Here is a 17,825-nt window from a genome sequence, read left to right on the forward strand (position 1 = left end):
CTCTTTCACATCTTAAAGTTTAGGATGTAGAGGAAATTATATTTTTCTTCTTATGCCTCTAAAGTGTCTGTTTTTGATGCAGGTTTTTTTATTTGGCTTTAAAAAGTGGATCAAGATATGAGTTAAAGATCAGACATCCTGGTTTTAATAACCACCTTTGACATTTTTAACAGCATTCAGCTTATCTTTAACACGTATCACCAAAACCATAAAGATAACCTGCAAACAGACAGAAATAGATGTCCTGTCTTTATGACCTATAAAAACTCTTTTGACAAGAACAATAGGTTAAGTTGAGTTAAAAGTCAAGTTCCCCCTTTATGACTTGAGGAATATTTATGAAGGGTTATGCAGGTGACTTGTTTTCAACTCAACAAGCATTATCTTGCTCTTTTGTATTTTAATAATCTTGTTTTAATAAGCTGTGTTTTAAATCAATCACATGAAAAGAACAGCTAAGCTCATGGAGAACACATGTAATTAATCCAGAATATATTCTGCAGAAAGATTAATCTAATGGTTTTCAAATGCATAAGGCTGCTTTAACCTTTGGTTTTAATTACTTTCTTAACTTTTCAAGTGGTGGTGTTCATGTCACAACTGATATCACTATACAGTATGTGATACATGGTGTTTATTTGCATGGTAACTTTACCAATTTTGCATGAGCAAAAACAAAATACAAATTTTCAAATGCTGCGTTCAATGTTGTAAAATTATTACAAATAAGCTGAAGGGTGTCTGTTAATCCATGTGAGTGTGGCTGAGTTCTCCATAGTGCAAACTCTTTTGGATAAAATCAGTTTTTGTTGGAAAGTGTAACATCTTCTAATGTACTGTAAAACAAGTTATACACAAAAATTATGAGTGCTGTAAGAACCAACAGGTCTTATCAGTCAAAATAACAATGAAGAGTGATTTAAAAAGCAGAACTTACTGGTCGCCAGTACCGGAAGGGCTAATAGTTTATCAAGGTTATGGTTCTCAGAAATAATGAAGACTATAATTAATTTCAGATTGCACAAACAAATGAGTTACTTTTTTCTTGAGATCACTGTGTTGTTCTCGAAACTGGAGCCCTAACATGCATGACTGCTCGTATGCGCAGGTTACAGTACAACCTCTTTTACTCTTGCTTGTGATTTATACTGCAGACAATGTTGCCTAATATGTCCAAGCAATGGAATGTGATTTTTTGAATGAAGTCCATAGAGCAGGCTGTTAGCAAGAGACTGCATTGTGTTACTGAAGCTATAAAGGCTCTGCTGATTGGGTACAGGTGATGACACAGTCCATTAAAAATGCTTATAGCTGAAGTACACCAGCTCTACAGACTCAGTTCCAAACAAGATCCTAAAAAAACTTTACAATGTGGCAGAAAACAAAAAAATACTTTTTCTACAGTGAGACACTTATTGCCAATCTTCTCAAAACCGCAGTGTTTGACGCCAAGAGAGACACAACCAGTTAGGCTGCTTTTACAAATAGGGTCGCACTAGTTTGAGTAATTTACCATTTAAGATTTACCTATTTTTGCTGTGGTGTTTGTTGAGCTTTGTACAAGTTTGTGTTTCTCAAAAATTAAATTAATGTTGTGCTGAAAGTAGAGGAGAACCCAACGTATGGAAAGAAAACCAAAAAAACTTCAACGTCTCCCAAATTATGACAAAATGTTTTCTGTTGTTGTTGTTTTTGTTTTTCCAAATACACTGGCTAAGCTTCAGCGCCCTGAAACTGATTTTACATATCTTTGTTGATTTGAGCTATATTGTGTCCTGCTATGCAACCAATAGGCAGAAGTTGAAGCAGTGGGACCCCTCCTGTCTCCTCATTTGCATAATAAAACAGAAACTCATACAGTAAAATAAAAATGGGTGACAAAAAATGTCAAAAGAACACATGGAAATAAAACACATTTGTGTTAAAAAAAATGCCATGAAACTTTTAAAATAGAGAGAAATTATGCATTTTAAAAGCAGTAATATTTACATTGTGTACTTTAAAGATACAAGTTGATAGGACGAAACAGAAAAAAATGGTAAATTAAATTATAAAACATAAAGCATATTTTTATTTTTTAATTAATTTGTAATTTTAAATGTACTGGTTGATTTATTTGACCCTTTATATATTTCTGCTTTTGTTTTTAATCACTTTCGGTCCTCCATACAAACGATCTGTAGCGAATCGGGAAGCCTTATATCGCTCTTGTTCGTTTATTATGCCACAAAAAAACGCCTTTTTACGCGTTTTGCTTCAGTTTTATCACACTTCTGCCTGATTATACACAGAACAGGAAGGAGGACTCGTATTAAGAAGTAACATAGAGGAAAAAGTATCCCCTATGACAAGTTGCTGCGCAGGTTGCGGAAGCAACAACAAATAGAGACAAGGTCGTCATCAAGGGCTGCATCTCTGAAGTTTTGTAACAATGAGACGGTACGGGGAATAGAGAAACTCAATACCCATGATGCCGCGCGGTACATTTTGTAACCTGTTTAGATTGCCGGTCTTCCGAATGGACTCTGAAACACACAGTCAAGGGTGTAAATTTGGTTCCTAGTCGCTGCTGAAGCCCATGCCCGGAATAGACCATTTAATCGCGCGCGCAGGGGGGTGTCCGAGCTGTGAAGAACCACCGGAAACGCAGAGGTAGGCGCTGTCATGTCCAGTTGTCTACATTTTGTCTTTTCATGCCGCTTCCAGAGCGAAAACTAACGTGGAGGCTCTTCGGTCTATAGCGTGAGGCGGGATTTGGAGGAGCATCCCCAGCCTCCAACACGCCTTTGCTGCACAGTCCTGCACCGACTCTGTTACATGACGTGTATAACTTTTGATTTCATACTGTAGAGGTGGCGTGACCCTCGAGCAATGCTCACAACCTCATTATTGTGTGAATTTGAGCGCACAACTGTGGATAGTAAAATTAGAGTTATGAAAGGTGGCTAGGACTTGTTACATCAGCGTTATTTGATCACATGGTTTGTAACCGAGCGACTAGGATGGAAAACGAACAGAGGTCACCGGAAAATATGCGAAATTTACACAAACATCTGATTCTCAGTGCAGCATCCTTCAACAAACACTGGACTTTACAGATAAAAAGTGGCACAAGCAGTTTAAGACGCTTTACATCAAAATAAAATGTCAAAAGCATGAAGAGCTCTTCAACGTCTTCACATTTTACGTTGTGTTACAAAGACAACGATTGTTGAAAAATATAAGTAACAGCAGAGTTGTAAGGGAAGAAAAACGTGCAAAAAAATGCTTAAACTCTTGAGACTTTTTTTAAAAAAAGTGAGTGAAAACAAACATAACGGTAAAAATGTAGCCATAGCATCATTCTGTGGGAACTCTTCAGCAGGAAAAGAGAAGCTGGTTAAAATTAATAGGAATGGCTGGAGCTAAATACAAGAAGCTAAAATCTGTGATTATGTTTAACCAGTATGTCAAAATAATATGAGAAGCAGTCTTTTATCATATACAGTGAATATAGCAGTTACTGCAATCTTAAACATGCTGCCAGAGCTGTGATGGTGTGATTTAGATCCAGACATATCCATATCCTTGTAATTAAATGGCCTAGTCAAAGTCCTAAAGCTTTAATTCCAAATTAAAATCTACCAGTGCTTGAACATTGATTTAACTGAGCTCTTTTGCCCAGAAGAATTGGCAAAAATCTTAATTTCCAAGCATCCAGAACTGCTTTTGCAAAAGTATTGACCCACATGGATCTGAATACAAATGCTCACCACACTTTTCAGATTCCTATGTGTCAAGAATAAAAAAAATTAAACCATGTACGCTTTTCCCTCTGCCTCTGGTCTGCTGTATGAAATCAAAATAAAATAAAGCATTATTATGAAAATGTGAAAAGGTTCTACAGATATGATTATTTTGGCAAGACTCTGTATGTTTTAAGCTAAAAATTGCAAACGGAAAACCGGCAAAAGATAACAATGAGAGCATTAACAATACTAATGTATCACAATAATAAACAGATAGAGTCCCAAATATTATATAAAAATATAGCTTTTCTTCAGGTTTGGATTAAAATATGGGTAAAAATCATAAATAAAAGACTTTATAAACAAAAATTAGCATTCTTAGGCACATGCTTGAAACATTTCCGTTTACAAAAGCAGCATTTATTCTTTGCGATGAATGAGACAAATTTAGGCATTTGATGTCCTGCAGACGTCTGATAAAGGACACACACCCACAGGAGTTGTCCTTGGGACTCACACGGCTCAGATAAGAAAAGCAGCCGAATCAACAGTCAGAATTCCTCCCAGCTTTTACTTTCTCTTGCTCAGCCGCTACAATGTGAGTTCTTCTGGCTCTTCTTGTTCCTTTAGGTGTCAAAATGTTTCTTCTGACTGCGTTAGCTACAAGATGTGCTCGTCTCCGTAATTAATTCTGCTTATTTGTTTTGTTTTCTTCCCGCCTCAGGGGTGTGTGTGTGTCCCTGCCAGAACCGGTGATGGCCGACCAGCCTCTCTCGCAGCCGGCGGACCAGCCGCCGATAAAGTTCCTCCCCGCCGGCCTCCCCAGGAGGAAAGAAGCCCTGAGCGACGGCCTGCAGGCCCGGGGCCAGTGGGCCAGCAAGGCCGAGTTCCTCCTGGCGGTAGCCGGGCAAATCATCGGGCTGGGCAATGTCTGGAGGTTTCCCTACCTCTGCTATAAAAACGGAGGAGGTGAAGAGAAAAACGATTTTTTTTTTGCATTTCCCGTTTTTTTGATTCACAGATTTCTGTAACGTCTTGTTTGTGTGTAGGTGTGTTTTTTGTCCCCTACCTGCTGTTCCTGGTGCTGTGTGGCGTCCCCCTGTTCCTCCTGGAGACCTCTCTGGGGCAGTTCACCAGCTTGGGAGGGGTGAGCGCCTGGAGGACCATTTGCCCCTTATTTGGAGGTGATCCTATTTTTAAGTCATCAGTCTTCTATTTTGCATTTCCTGTTTGTGTTTGGAATCAAAAGTGCTTTTTTTGCATGAATAACTGCATGAATGCGGTGTGGCATGGAGGCAGTCAGCCAGGTTGCTTCAATAACAGCTTCAACTCATCTGCATTTGTCTGTTTTGCTTTTTCACCTTTTCCTACCACACTTTTTTCCTTCCACTAAGCTTTCAGTTAATGTACTTAAATACAGTAATCTGTGTAACTTTTGTGCAGCAGTCTTCACAATATTCATGAAATAAAACATGTTTTTATCTTTTTTTATATATCTTTCTGGATTTGTTTGATTTCAATCATTCTGAATATCGGGCCCTCGCAAGCGTGAAATCAAATAAATGCTTTTTAAGCTACTAAAGAGAAACTATCAGCTGTCTAAAATCTCCTTTATCCCTCATTAATTCTGCTTATTTGTCTTGTTTTCATTCCATGCATTTTATTTTGCTGCTACATCTTCTCTTCTTTTAAGCTGTTAGCCCCTGAGAAGCTCTAGACGATATAAAACAAACTTATCTGAGCAGGAAATTGGGAGATAAAAAATAAATCCTCAGCTGTATGTGAATGTCTAGCTCCACATCGCAAACACAGGGAAGGGAAGAGAGGATGGTAACCTTGACTTTAGGCACAGATTTGGAAGAGTTCAAACATTGAACCATGTTTTTGTGTGTTAGAGAAAAGACAAATACAAATGCATGCTGATCTTTCAGATTTTTATTTGTACAGAACATAAAAAGCAAGCTATTTTGTGTTGGGTCATTGCTTAAAAAAGATTGTTTTTTTCTATCCTTTGTGTGCTTTTTGCACCTCGGAGAGAAAATTGCAAACTTTGCTTGCCTTATGTCAACTCCCGGAACAAAGAGATTTGTTCTCGTCAGTGTGCGTTTCTCTCTCATCCGCACTTTTCAGTAGCAGATGAAAGGACTGAATTTCATTAGCAGACTCAACAAACAAGCTCTTTATCCAGACAATCAGCCTTCTGTCTGTAACCCACTCAAGATCATCAGATCCTTCATTCCTAATGAAGATACGCGAAGTGTGGGCTGCAAGCTTGAGAGTTGCAGTAAAAAATAAACAAATAAATAAATAAATAAAAAAGACGCTTTCATCTGAAACCCAAGCGACTTGGAAGTGATGTAAGCTTCCTGTCGTGTCCCTGCAGGTCTCGGCTACGCTAGCCAGGTGATGATTCTGCACGGCTGCGTCTACTACATCGTCATCCTGGCCTGGGCCCTCTTCTACCTGGTCTACAGCTTCCAGGCCGAGCTGCCGTGGTCGCACTGCAATAACACGTGGAACACGGGTCGGTGATGGCGTCACACGCTGCCAGTGAAGCGGTTTTGTAGACGTTTTAAAGGTGGACGTGTTGGTACTTTTGCAGACGCATGCTTCTTGTTCGATGAATACAATCAGACTGCAAACGTGAGCAGCTTGCCTGTGAATGCCACCTCCCCGGTCATGGAGTTCTGGGAGTAAGTGTAGAAAAGCCGGCTTGCTGTTTACAGGTATAGTCAATGTCTCGGATTGATGCCATCCTCGTCTCTGGTTTGCGTGTGTTCCAGACGGGAAGTGCTCCGCCTGTCAGGAACTTTAGATGAGCTGGGTCCGGTCAGCTGGAAGCTGGCTCTGTGTCTGGCCGTCGTCTGGCTCGTCTGCTACTTTTGTGTCTGGAAGGGCGTGAAGTCCACTGGAAAGGTCAGCAGCAATCTGATAACATTGCTTTGCACATACAGCTCTCGTAAATACAGGCAAGCGTTCATGAAATGATTGTGCTGAAGTCAAAATGTAACAGAGTTAAAACTGAAAGGATTCAGTTCACTAACCCGGTACAAACTGTTTGTTCATTTTTCAGTCTGTTATGAAACAAAGTATATCCAGTTGAAACCAGATATTTATATCTTCTTTATAAGGCAACACATGTTTTTTATTCTCACTAGCTGCACTTCCATTGACCATAAATTTGTGCATACTGGAGAAACGGAAAGTAAATTGACCTAATTGAAACACGTCAATTATCGAAATTAGTGTAATCCATAGAACTGCAATGGAAAAACTTTTTCAAATAACAGAAGTGTTACATCCATGAGGAAAATGTGAGACCATCTGAAACAAAAGACAGCCTGGAAACAACAATGATTCAAAATAGAAGAGTAAATCTCCCGGAAAGTGCCTGAGCTATGATGAGTGTTTTGTTGCGTCTTTCTGCTTTTTGTAAGCTGCTGGTTTTGTCTGCCAAGCCAGAACACTCATATTTAGTTGGACACAATTACACCTTGTACCCCAAAGCTCTCTAATTACTGGGTCAATCACCTTCTACTCCAGTTAAGCCTGGGAACCAGCCTCCAAAACTGAACGCAGCCGCATTGCTGCATTTTCAGCACGCATTGCTCAGGAGTCCTCGCAAGATGTCCAGATTTGTTTTGTTTTTCTCCTATTGAGTACTTTTATTTAATTTTCTATATCTATTCCAGCTGAAGAAGTGAATAAAGATGGGTTGATGTGGCGTTTGCGTGTCTTTCAGGTGGTGTACCTGACGGCCACTTTCCCATACGTCATGCTGCTTGTGCTGCTGGTACGCGGTGCCACGCTGCCTGGAGCGACCCAGGGCATCATTTACTACCTCAAACCCAACATCACCCGCCTGGCTGACCCCCAGGTGCACAAACACCCCTCACATTGTACAGATTTATAAGACATTGTATTTAATTCTATCCATTTATTCCCTCCTCTTCTTCTTCTCTCTCTAGGTATGGATGGATGCTGGTACCCAGATATTTTTCTCTTATGGAATCTGCTTGGGAAGTCTCACAGCCTTGGGAAGTTACAACAAATACAACAATGACTGCTATAAGTGAGACTCACACACACACACATGCTCACCCACGCACTGAAATGTAAGATGTTAGCTCCCACCGGTCAGATGGCTTCCAGAAGGAATGGCAGGAATGGGCAGAGAAAACACTCCGACACAGCCACACCTCAAAGAAAATCCCTCACTGCCATGTTTCCCACAGTCTCACTTTCCCACACACACTCTGCCCTGAACGCCTCCAGTCTCCAGATCCATCTCTTGTTTTGCAAAACCAAATTGTTTCTGTTCTAAATCATGGGGCGTTGCATCATATTCCTTGTTTGTTCCCAGGGACTCCTTCATGCTGTGCCTCCTGAACAGCACCACCAGCTTCCTGGCCGGTTTCGCCATCTTCTCGGTTCTGGGCTTCATGGCTGAAGAACAAGGCGTTGACATAGGCGCCGTGGCTCAGTCAGGTGAAAGCTGGCTGTCAGAGGCACAGAGAGTTTAACATGTCGTCATCTGATCCTTTTGAACTCTGAAGAAGTTCTGTGGACTTTTTGCACGATTTGGTTTTTAAATTTAGCGTCGTCTTCTTATTTAGTTGAATCCAAATAGGCAGAATGAAGCTAAACTCTTGAAAACTAATGCTTCCTTTTTACATTTAATAAAAATAACTAACACACTTCATTCGAAGCAAGCAGCGAAAGTTAAGCCTTTTTATTTGCTTGTTTTAGCAGGTTTTTTCTTTTTCTTTATACAGAAAAGGAATGTAATGTGCTAAAGTATAAATAATATTTGAATATTTCAAGGCGATGTCGTTTGAAAGGACTGACTTGGATTATATTAGTAATAATATGCAGCAAATTTTGTGACATTTTCTGTTTTTAGGACTTTATTTGTGAGGATTTATTTTTTTAATCTGACAATGCAAAGATAATAGTGCATCAAAGTCATTGTTACTTGCAATTAATTATACATTTGAAGACTTAATACCAATAATCAAATGTTTTTACTGAAGTTATTTTAGTATTTTATAGAACGTTGATAAAAAGCGGAGCTGTGTGAACGTACTCACACATGAAGGGTTAAAATCCCAAAAATACTACTTATATCATTCAGTATTTAAGAATAGGTTTAGGAAGTTGACTTGTTGAAACTGAAAACAATGGGTAATTTTTGTTTTGGAGCAACATTTGCAAAACTGACATCATTTCCTAATGACTTCAAGTGTAAGTTATTTGGGGGCTTTCTGATGTTTAAGAAGATTCATGATGATTGACATTATTATAAACCTCTTAATGGTAAAAATTGCAGCAGTAACAACAAAAGCAACCCCGTTAATGCCTTTTTATGGTGTGTTCTGACAGGACCCGGTCTTGCCTTCATCGCCTACCCGAGAGCCGTCGCCATGATGCCCGTTCCTCAGCTCTGGGCCGTCTGCTTCTTCCTCATGATCATCATGCTGGGTCTCGACACGCAGGTAGACGCTCTCTTTCATCTCATAATGTGACGTCAGCGGAGCGTGTACCTGTCAGCTCACACACACAAACATTTTCCTCTCCTCTGGGATCCAGTTCGTGAGCCTGGAGGCTCTCATGACTTCGGTGACGGACCTGTATCCCCACGTGATCCGGCGCGGATACCGCAGAGAGCTGCTGCTGCTGTTTGTGTGCGTGGTGTGCTTCCTGGTTGGGCTGGTCATGGTCACGCCGGTGAGTTTTATGTGACTATGATGTTACATGACCTCAGTGAGTTTATTGAAATTCATGAATACTGGGAGGTCATTTTCTATAAAAAGTCTGATTTCTGCAAAATAAGAGCTACAAAAACAAGACGCCCATGCTTTCTGTTAGCTGTTCTTTTCCAAAACATGGACCAAAGGAGTGATTTTTGTTGTTGTTTTCTCTCTGTCCTCTCCACATGTTTCCACCTCGGATAGGGTGGTCTCTATGTGTTCCAGATCTATGACCACTTCTCCTGCAGTGGAGCCAGCTTGCTGCTTCTCTCCATCTTCCAGTCTCTGGCTGTTGGCTGGGTCTACGGTACGAATCCAGCTCTTCTGCACCGCTTGTAACATTCAAGTCAGGGTACAATGTCGGCCAATGTTACCTTTCTGGCCGACATTGTATGATGTAATATTACCCCTTGTTACCTCGGCATTTTCATGGTGAAGCATTGTGGCGGAATCATGGAGTGAAAGACAGGACAAAACGTAAAAATACAGCCAGAGATCCAGTGAAGTGCTAGTGTCCTAGTCAATGTCCAGAGCAATGTCCAGACTTCTATTGGGAAGTCTTGAGAAACTTTGTAGTTGAACATGGGTAAAAATGCTAGGGCCAAGATTTTTGCACATCCTTAAAAAGCTTTAAATTCATGTATCTAAAATTAAGGTCTCAGAATATCTTAAATATTTTTAAAAAAGTGAGTTGGGCTTTAACATTTTAATCTTACATTTTGCTGTTGCAGGGCCATTTCAACTCTATTCTGTGTAGTTTATTTTTCTCATGGGACTTTTATATCTGGTAAAAGTTTGAAAAATCTTCATTGCTTTCTGTTTCTGCTAACTACCTGCTAGCATACATTTGCTAGCTAGCTAGCATTTTTACATCCACCATGGGTAAGCTTAGATTTATCACCAGGTGACTGGTTGACATTAGTCTCTGCCTCTGGCTTGTCTCTGTTGTCACCCCTTGGATGCTATGTTCATTATGTGCAAAACATCTAAGCACTACTTCTATTTAAAATATGCAGTTTTGTTTTTGTAAATTTCTGCCATGATGTAGATCTAAAATTTCAAAAAGGCTCAAGTTTGAGTTGGTGAAACCTGCAGAAACTGAGTGTCTAAATGTGCAAAGCTGAAGACTTGCATCCAAAGTATTTATCCGCTGACTGCATGTGTACACCACACTTTTCAGGTTTTCATAATGTTGAAAACTGTGTATCATTTACTTCATCTGCTACTTTGTGTTGTGTCCTTTAAAATCTCAGGAGTGTAAATACAGCTGCAGTGCACTATAAATAAGGAGTGATTTATTTAATAACTTTTTTCCATACTGAGCTGTTTTCCTTCCTACTCTTCATTTTTTCTTATCTTATTTAACGTATCTATTCCTCTCTTGTTTAACTTTAATAAATTTTCCCCCTCCCAGTTAAATTTTTGTCAGAATTATATTAAAATGCTTTCATTGATGAATGCAGTCGGTTCTGATAGAAGCTGTCCGCCTCCTCTCCTCCTACATTCCACTTCCAGTCAGGAGCCGGTATATTAATCTGGCTGCAGTCTTCCTCTGGTGTCAGGAGGCTGGCTCCTGGCCAGATCCCCCTGTCTGCCTGTCTCCTCTGGGCCCTAAATCTGCCCCTGGGCCCCTGTCAGTCTCAGACCAGCGGCTCCAAGGAGCCCCTATCTCGGACAGAAATTGGTCTCCTAAAGCGGCACGAGACGCTGTCAACCTAAACGAGAGATGAGAGAAAGTTCTATGTTCACAATTAGCTCAGCCCAGTTAATGTTCAGCATTTAATTTTACAGCTTTTGGAGAAAAGCGATACATTGTTGTTGCGGGGGATCAGAAATAGGCCGAGTCCTTTGACATTGTGTGTTTTTGTTTGATTAAGCCACGCAAGTTTTATCGCTTTCCCAGCAATTGAGTCGACAGCGTTTGTTGAGGACTCTCAGCTCTTTTACCACTGTGGGAATCTACTTAACATATAGTCAAGGAGTGGATGGCTTTGTACAGGTGAAACTATAGCAAGAATAAAAAGGTTCAACTGCAGAATAAACTTGTCTTTTTCTTGCTTTCTCTGCCGCCAAGTAAAAAACAGCAGAATCTAAACTCCTTTTGTCGTTACTGTGTTGTTGTTGTTCGTCAGGAGCCGAGCGGTTCAGTGGCAACATCAGAGATATGACGGGCTACAGCCCCCTGCCTTTCTTCAAGCTGTGCTGGAAGTACCTGACTCCAGCCGTGTGCACTGTGAGTAACCTCTGCCTGTTGGCAAACTGGACCTAAAACCTCAGTCAGAACCTTGAAGGCCCACCAAAATATCTGGACTTCTATGTGGTAGAGAAACAAGGAAAAACTCTTTATGCAGAAAATTATGATGAGGAGGCTGAAAAAAGATATGCAACAGCAACAATTTGTGGTTTATTTGTGGCTTGAGCAGAATTCCACGTCTTTCCAATTCCATTTTATAGATTTCCAGCTTGGAAAACTGTGGAAATGGAAAACCTTTTGTGTTACCAGACTCTATTTCCTATCTGACTGTGCAAAATGTATATTTTTCCATCTTTTAACCCTTGTCCATCAGTCCAATCATCCATTCAAACATTTATCCAGACATTCATTGAAACATCCAGTAAACCGTTGCTCCCATCAAAACTCTCCATTCTCAGACTATGTGTCCAAACATTCATCTAGTTATAGGTTAGGTATTTAAAGTGCCTCTCCAAAAATATCTTCAATAAATTCAGTGTTTTTTAGTAGTTTTACTTAAAATGGGAAAATTAATTGAGCACTCTTGAAATTTAAGTCTTGTGAACTCTTGAATTCTGACATTAACACCCTGCTAGAAGCCAGATTGACCAGTTTCCATACAGTTCTCCGTTATCTGGACGGCCTCCACTGCATCACAGATCAGTGCCAAGTTTACAACATTCCTCCAGTAGTTGCTGTCAGGGGGAAAAAAAGCCATTATTCAAGGTAGTTGGGCGCAGCCTTGTAAAAATGGGAAAAATCCCGCCTGGTTGCTGCCGTCTGTTGTTGTGGAAGTGACTGAGGAGTAGCGCTGCGCTGCATTCCAACAAAGGAATCCATCTGTTGTTGTTGGAGGTTTGTCTGGAGAACGAGCGTGAGCTCATCGTCCAACTGCGGCGCATAATATTTTTTTAAATGAATCCATATTTTTAGGACATCGTAATTACTGATCAGTTTTATATCAGTTGGTAGCATCACTTCATACCTAATCAACTTCCCAGATGCTGCTCTATCCTCAATTAATTGTTTTGTTTTTTTGGCTCAAAACCAAGATTGTGACAGGGATCAGAACCACAATAAATGGAAGGGGCACTAAATGCAGTCTTCAGAAAATCTGAACAAATTGGAAATTATTATTACTTATCTACATTATTCTTGAAAGTATAAGGAACTAAACTGGTCAGAAAGGAGCAGATCAGGAGGCAACAAATAGAGTTAAAATGTGGCCACAGATTATCGAAGAGATGAAAATTATCATTAGCTGTTAAAATAATGTTAAAACATTTTAGCTGCAGGGCATATTTACGGCTTCTGTGGTGTTTTTCCACCAGATTACAACATTAATGCCTTTTTAAAACTTTATCAGCTTTTAGATGTAGGTTAGCATGCTAACTTGACATTTATTCTTATCAAGTGGTCGAGAAACTTGTTTTAGCTGTTTATGTCCATGGGCGTGGAATAGTTTGCATCAAGACGCATCTAAAAAATGAAAAAATATCCAGAGTTTTTTTGCTACTAACAAGATCCACATATTGATGTTATTTGGTGTCTTTTTACAGTTTAGTCCTTATCTTTTCACCCCTTCCTCAGCAGAATCCAAATCATAACTTAAATATTGGAATAGAGTGGTGACATCAAAGACTCATCTCCCTCCATCTTCTCTCAGGCTACCTTTATTTTCTCCCTGGTGCGTTGGTCTCCGCTGAGCCTGGGGAAAGGACTGGTGGCTCCGGTCTGGGCCACCACGCTCGGCTGGACCCTGACCCTCTCCTCAGTTTCCCTGCTCCCCATCTGGGCTGTGTATTCGCTGGTCACCACTCCAGGAACCCTGTCGCAGGTGATTTTTCTCGACGATCACTCAACACTTCACAGGAAAGATGGGGGTTTTTATCTTTCTAACCGGAACTTTTTCAACTCCTTAGCGGTTCCATCGCCTTTGCACCCCTGCTGAGAACTCGTCTATGGCCTTCCAGCACCTCTTCACCAACGGCTCGCCGCTGACCTACAGCCCCGTGGCGCCTCTCAGCGGGAAGCAGCAAATTATAGAGCTCCTCCCAGAAAAGAAGACATGACGATAACGAACGCTTTGTGGCACTGTATGCTGCTCAGCCAATCAGGTGTGCCCAATAGAACAGCCGATGACAACAGAAGACTTTATTTCAAAAAATGTTGAAGGAGAAATGTTATAATTTACCAGAGAATTATAACATTTACCACCAGAGTCAACAGTTTGGAAGAATTATCAGAGCATCCAACCCTAAACTGGGATAAAACTTGATTGGCCGTTCAGATCAGCCACGGTTCCTGTTCCTGCCCACCAGAGTTGCTCATTTCCATACAAAAACAGCACACACTCCTGAATCTTAACCGTTTTTGTCTCTGTACCTGCTAACATCTAATTTTACAGTTTAGTCGCTGTATTTGAGGACCATGTAACAACAACAACAACCTCTAGAGACGTTCCCTTTGTTTGGCAGCAGCACATAGTCCTCAGCTACACTATACTCTCTATGAGAGACTCAGAGAGTGTTAGCATGTCTGCTGAAATGACTCCATGAGTCAGACATGTGATGTCAGATGATTTATCTGGAGATTTCTTGAATTTCTCATCCAAACCAAGTGGAGTTAATACTTGAGTTGCATCCACTAAATGCCACTTTTGCTGCCAAGCTCTTGAGCTTGCTGTGAACACCTTAACAACAGCAGATCTGACTGAAACCTGCTCTAGTTTGCGTTAGTTTTGCGTTTCCGTTATTTCTTTAGAAACGGCATAGATGATTATTTAGTGGGTTTCTCCAGAGTAAAAACTTCAGTACATTTGTTTCAACTGTTGTAAGCAATAATAAACAGAATATAAGCTGGGAAATGTAGTCATATTGATAAAAATGAAACAAGTGTTGCTGAAATGCTTTCCTGCTTATTTGTAAGATTAAAATGAACAATTGGTCAAACAAGTCAACACTTCAAATTAAAAAGCTGCTGAGAGAACATATCATAATAGAGTATACCTTCTTTGAAGGTCTCTGCAAACCTTGTTTAAATTAGTTTTTAAAAAACTACTGCTGCTTCAAAGAACAAAAAAAAAAAAACAATATTTTTTAATGTCTTCACCAAATGTTTAAGTTTTTTTTTTTTTGTTATGATTGTTTTTTTTAAGATGTTTGCCTGTATGTTTCAGTGATAAGGAGGCTTAAAAAAACCAATTGTAAGGATGAAGGAAGGAGTAAAGTTACAACTTGAACATGCCTATAATTATTAGCATAAATCTTCCAAGAGTGAAGTTTGCACAGTTTGCAATCCTCAAGATTAAATTTTAAAATGTTTATTTTTTTTTAAATGGTATATTCTCTAGAGCTCTAGACCTAATGTCCAGAGATGTGGTTCTTCTTTTATTTTTACAGTTTTATTGTTTTTACAAAATTTTCAATTGAAATTTTTTTTGTTTTTTAAGAAAAAAACAAATGTTGCACAGTACAAGACTCAAAAATCAAAGGTAAGTTAATCTCAAACTAATTTCAAGTAATTTTATAGTTTTTATACTTTGCTGAAGTAAGTAATGTTTTCCTGTTAAATTATACTGCATACATTTTTGAGAATATTTAACTTTCCCTCCTAAAACTTCACACTTAAATCCTATAAATTCTGAAAACATATTGTTGTGGGTTTTTTTTTTTTTTTTTAACAAACGTTCTTCTAAGCCTTCAAAGTCAACATCAGTGTAAGAATATTTCTTTTATCAATGGCAGTGTCTCTCAACAGTGTGACAAGAAAATGAAACCATTAGAAATCATTTTAAAACTATGCACACAAAACTTCAAATTTGTCCTCAATTTAACCGACAAAACAAATCTGGTACAGGGAAAATACAAAAACTAACATTTTCCCACCTGGTTGCATAAGTGTGCACACACTGAAAGTATTTCAACTTTGTAGGAACACCTTTTGATTCAGTTTCAGATTCCAAATATATCAAATTATGCGATTTTCTGTGGAATATATATCTGGACTCTGCTTAGGTTATTCCAAGCCATTAGTATGGTGTTTTTCTCTGGTGATGTGCTTAAAACGTTGTTTGGTGTCATTTTGAACCTTTGTGTTATTTCTGAAAACGTTGACTTTAGCTAAAAAGCTAAAAAAGCTAAAAAGCTGCTTCAAGAAGGTGCAAATTTATCCACCGAGGCTATTTCAGCTTTTAAATATATTTTATTTTTTTCCCTTATTAGATTTGTCTTTAACTGCTCAGGATATATAACACAATATAAATTGAAAATGTTTGAAATACACAGCAGTCCAACAGGGTTGCGTACACTTTTGAGAGACACTGTATGTGACAGAATGATAATGTAAACATAAAGAATTACTGAAACTATTTCATATTTCTGTTCTGTACTTTAATGTCTGTTTTTTTTTTGTTTGTTTGGGGGGTTTTTTGTTGATGTTATTTCTCATGTAAATGTGTGTAGGTTTACACAGTCAGACATGCTATAATAATTCACTATGGGTCTGGAGATCAGCCTCCTGTTCTGTAAGTCCGGGACAAAATGTACTGTACACTAGGATAGCTTGTTTACATCTCTGAAATCAAGTGGAAAAGAAGCATTTCATGACCAGGTTTGATGTTTTAAACATGTAAGAGAACCTGTAAGCAAACTTAGAAAGATCTGTCTTTCTAACCAAATTTTTATGTGCTTTAAGCCTTTGCATCGACTCATCAACTTGTCAGCATGACTTTACAGCTGTGCCTCTTTTGTTCTCTTCTGAATCAATATATATACTGAATGTGGAGAAAAGGGTCCATTGTGCCTGTTTGTTTCCAGACGAGTGTCAAGTTGTGTGAAAGTGGACGTGCCGGTGTTGAGACATGATGTACTTGTGGTCCAGTCACACCGTCACCACGGCGACAGATGTAAAAGATGCTGGGAGTGCACCTTGCAAACCAAGACTCCTCGTCCTGATGGGAATTGTTCATTTGGGCGTCCACGACGGGATGGAGAGGAAGCAGCGCGTGTGGGCAAAGGAAGCGGAGGGTGTCATGGAGACCAGAGAGGAAGCGAAGGGTGGCAGCTTCAAGCCGACAGAACCCGGCGGTTACATAAACGGCTCAGCCTGTCAATTAGCCGTATTGGATTCCCTCTCTGCTCAGTCGCCATGGAAGTGGGCCGGTCCCTGCGCGCACGTGGCTCGGCACGTTCACACACACACCCAACTTGTTTTGGTTTGCAACATCATAGTGCAGCCAGCTTCCCACGTGTGACTCTGGTGATTTTTTTCCTTCTGTGTGTGTGTGTGTGTGTGTGTGTGTGGATAAACGGGGGTGGTTTACGTCCATATGGATGCCTTGGCATAGATGCGTCTCCCTTTCAGATGATGGGAGGATTAGCATGTGAGATTCAAAGAGGAGAGAGACAGAGAGAACCAGAGCCGTGTGTTGTGTTAGTGGGGCTTTGAAAAGATGCTGTGGGATAGTTAATTTCTGCTCAAGCTTGGTGCCACTTTGTTTCCATCTGCATCATTTTCCATCACAGCTTGAGAAGCAGAGTCTGCCTCCTTCCAGAGGTATGACACCTCCAGTGAGCTTAGGGGTATCTCACCACCTCAGATAGTGCACTTGGCAGTTTGCTGTAAAGGAGAAGCAGTCTGTGGGAGGGGGAGGGTGGTGGTTGAAAGAAAATGGAGACGGGCAGTGGGGGTGGGAGATACGTTGCATAACAGGAGGGTGATATGGGCACCAAGTTCAACTTGATATTGGATCCATCTTAGTGTCTGTCGTCAGGAGAACAGCGAGGATTTTATAACATGGGGTCATGAACTTAAGTGCCTCCATCACTTGAGCACCCTCCCATCTCCATATGAAGTTTTTAGGGGAAGGTTCTAAAGGGAAAAAAAGAGACAGGACTGTGTTCTACAGAATGTGGATTAATGAGGAGAGCCAAGACTTTTCCACCGCCCTCCCACTCTCTTCTCCATCCACACTGCCCACGCTGCCGATCAGTCATCCAGAATGCTTCGGATTAAGAGCTTAGAGGACAGCAGACACGGCCTCTCACCCCTTGACGTAGCAAATTTGAAACGTAAGATCCCATATCAAATTCCACATCAAGTGATTGGTTGGGG

The 17,825-nt window shown here is 40.1% G+C and overlaps 1 protein-coding gene across 1 annotated transcript; it reads left to right on the top strand.

The window, feature by feature from the left end:
• Positions 1–2,171: 2,171 nt before the first annotated feature.
• On the top strand, positions 2,172–17,355 carry LOC122827188 (sodium- and chloride-dependent GABA transporter 2-like). Its single transcript, XM_044109833.1, has 15 exons — positions 2,172–2,652; positions 4,453–4,697; positions 4,778–4,912; positions 6,112–6,252; positions 6,331–6,421; positions 6,512–6,644; positions 7,471–7,605; positions 7,697–7,800; positions 8,092–8,216; positions 9,111–9,223; positions 9,318–9,455; positions 9,683–9,785; positions 11,611–11,711; positions 13,378–13,548; positions 13,634–17,355. Exons 1-15 carry the CDS (start codon positions 2,579–2,581, stop codon positions 13,781–13,783), a joined length of 1,959 nt encoding a protein of 652 aa, XP_043965768.1. The 5' UTR covers positions 2,172–2,578; the 3' UTR covers positions 13,784–17,355.
• The last annotated feature ends 470 nt before the right edge of the window (positions 17,356–17,825 follow it).

This window comes from Gambusia affinis, linkage group LG24 (assembly GCF_019740435.1).
Source record: "Gambusia affinis linkage group LG24, SWU_Gaff_1.0, whole genome shotgun sequence".
Lineage (NCBI taxonomy): Eukaryota > Metazoa > Chordata > Actinopteri > Cyprinodontiformes > Poeciliidae > Gambusia > Gambusia affinis.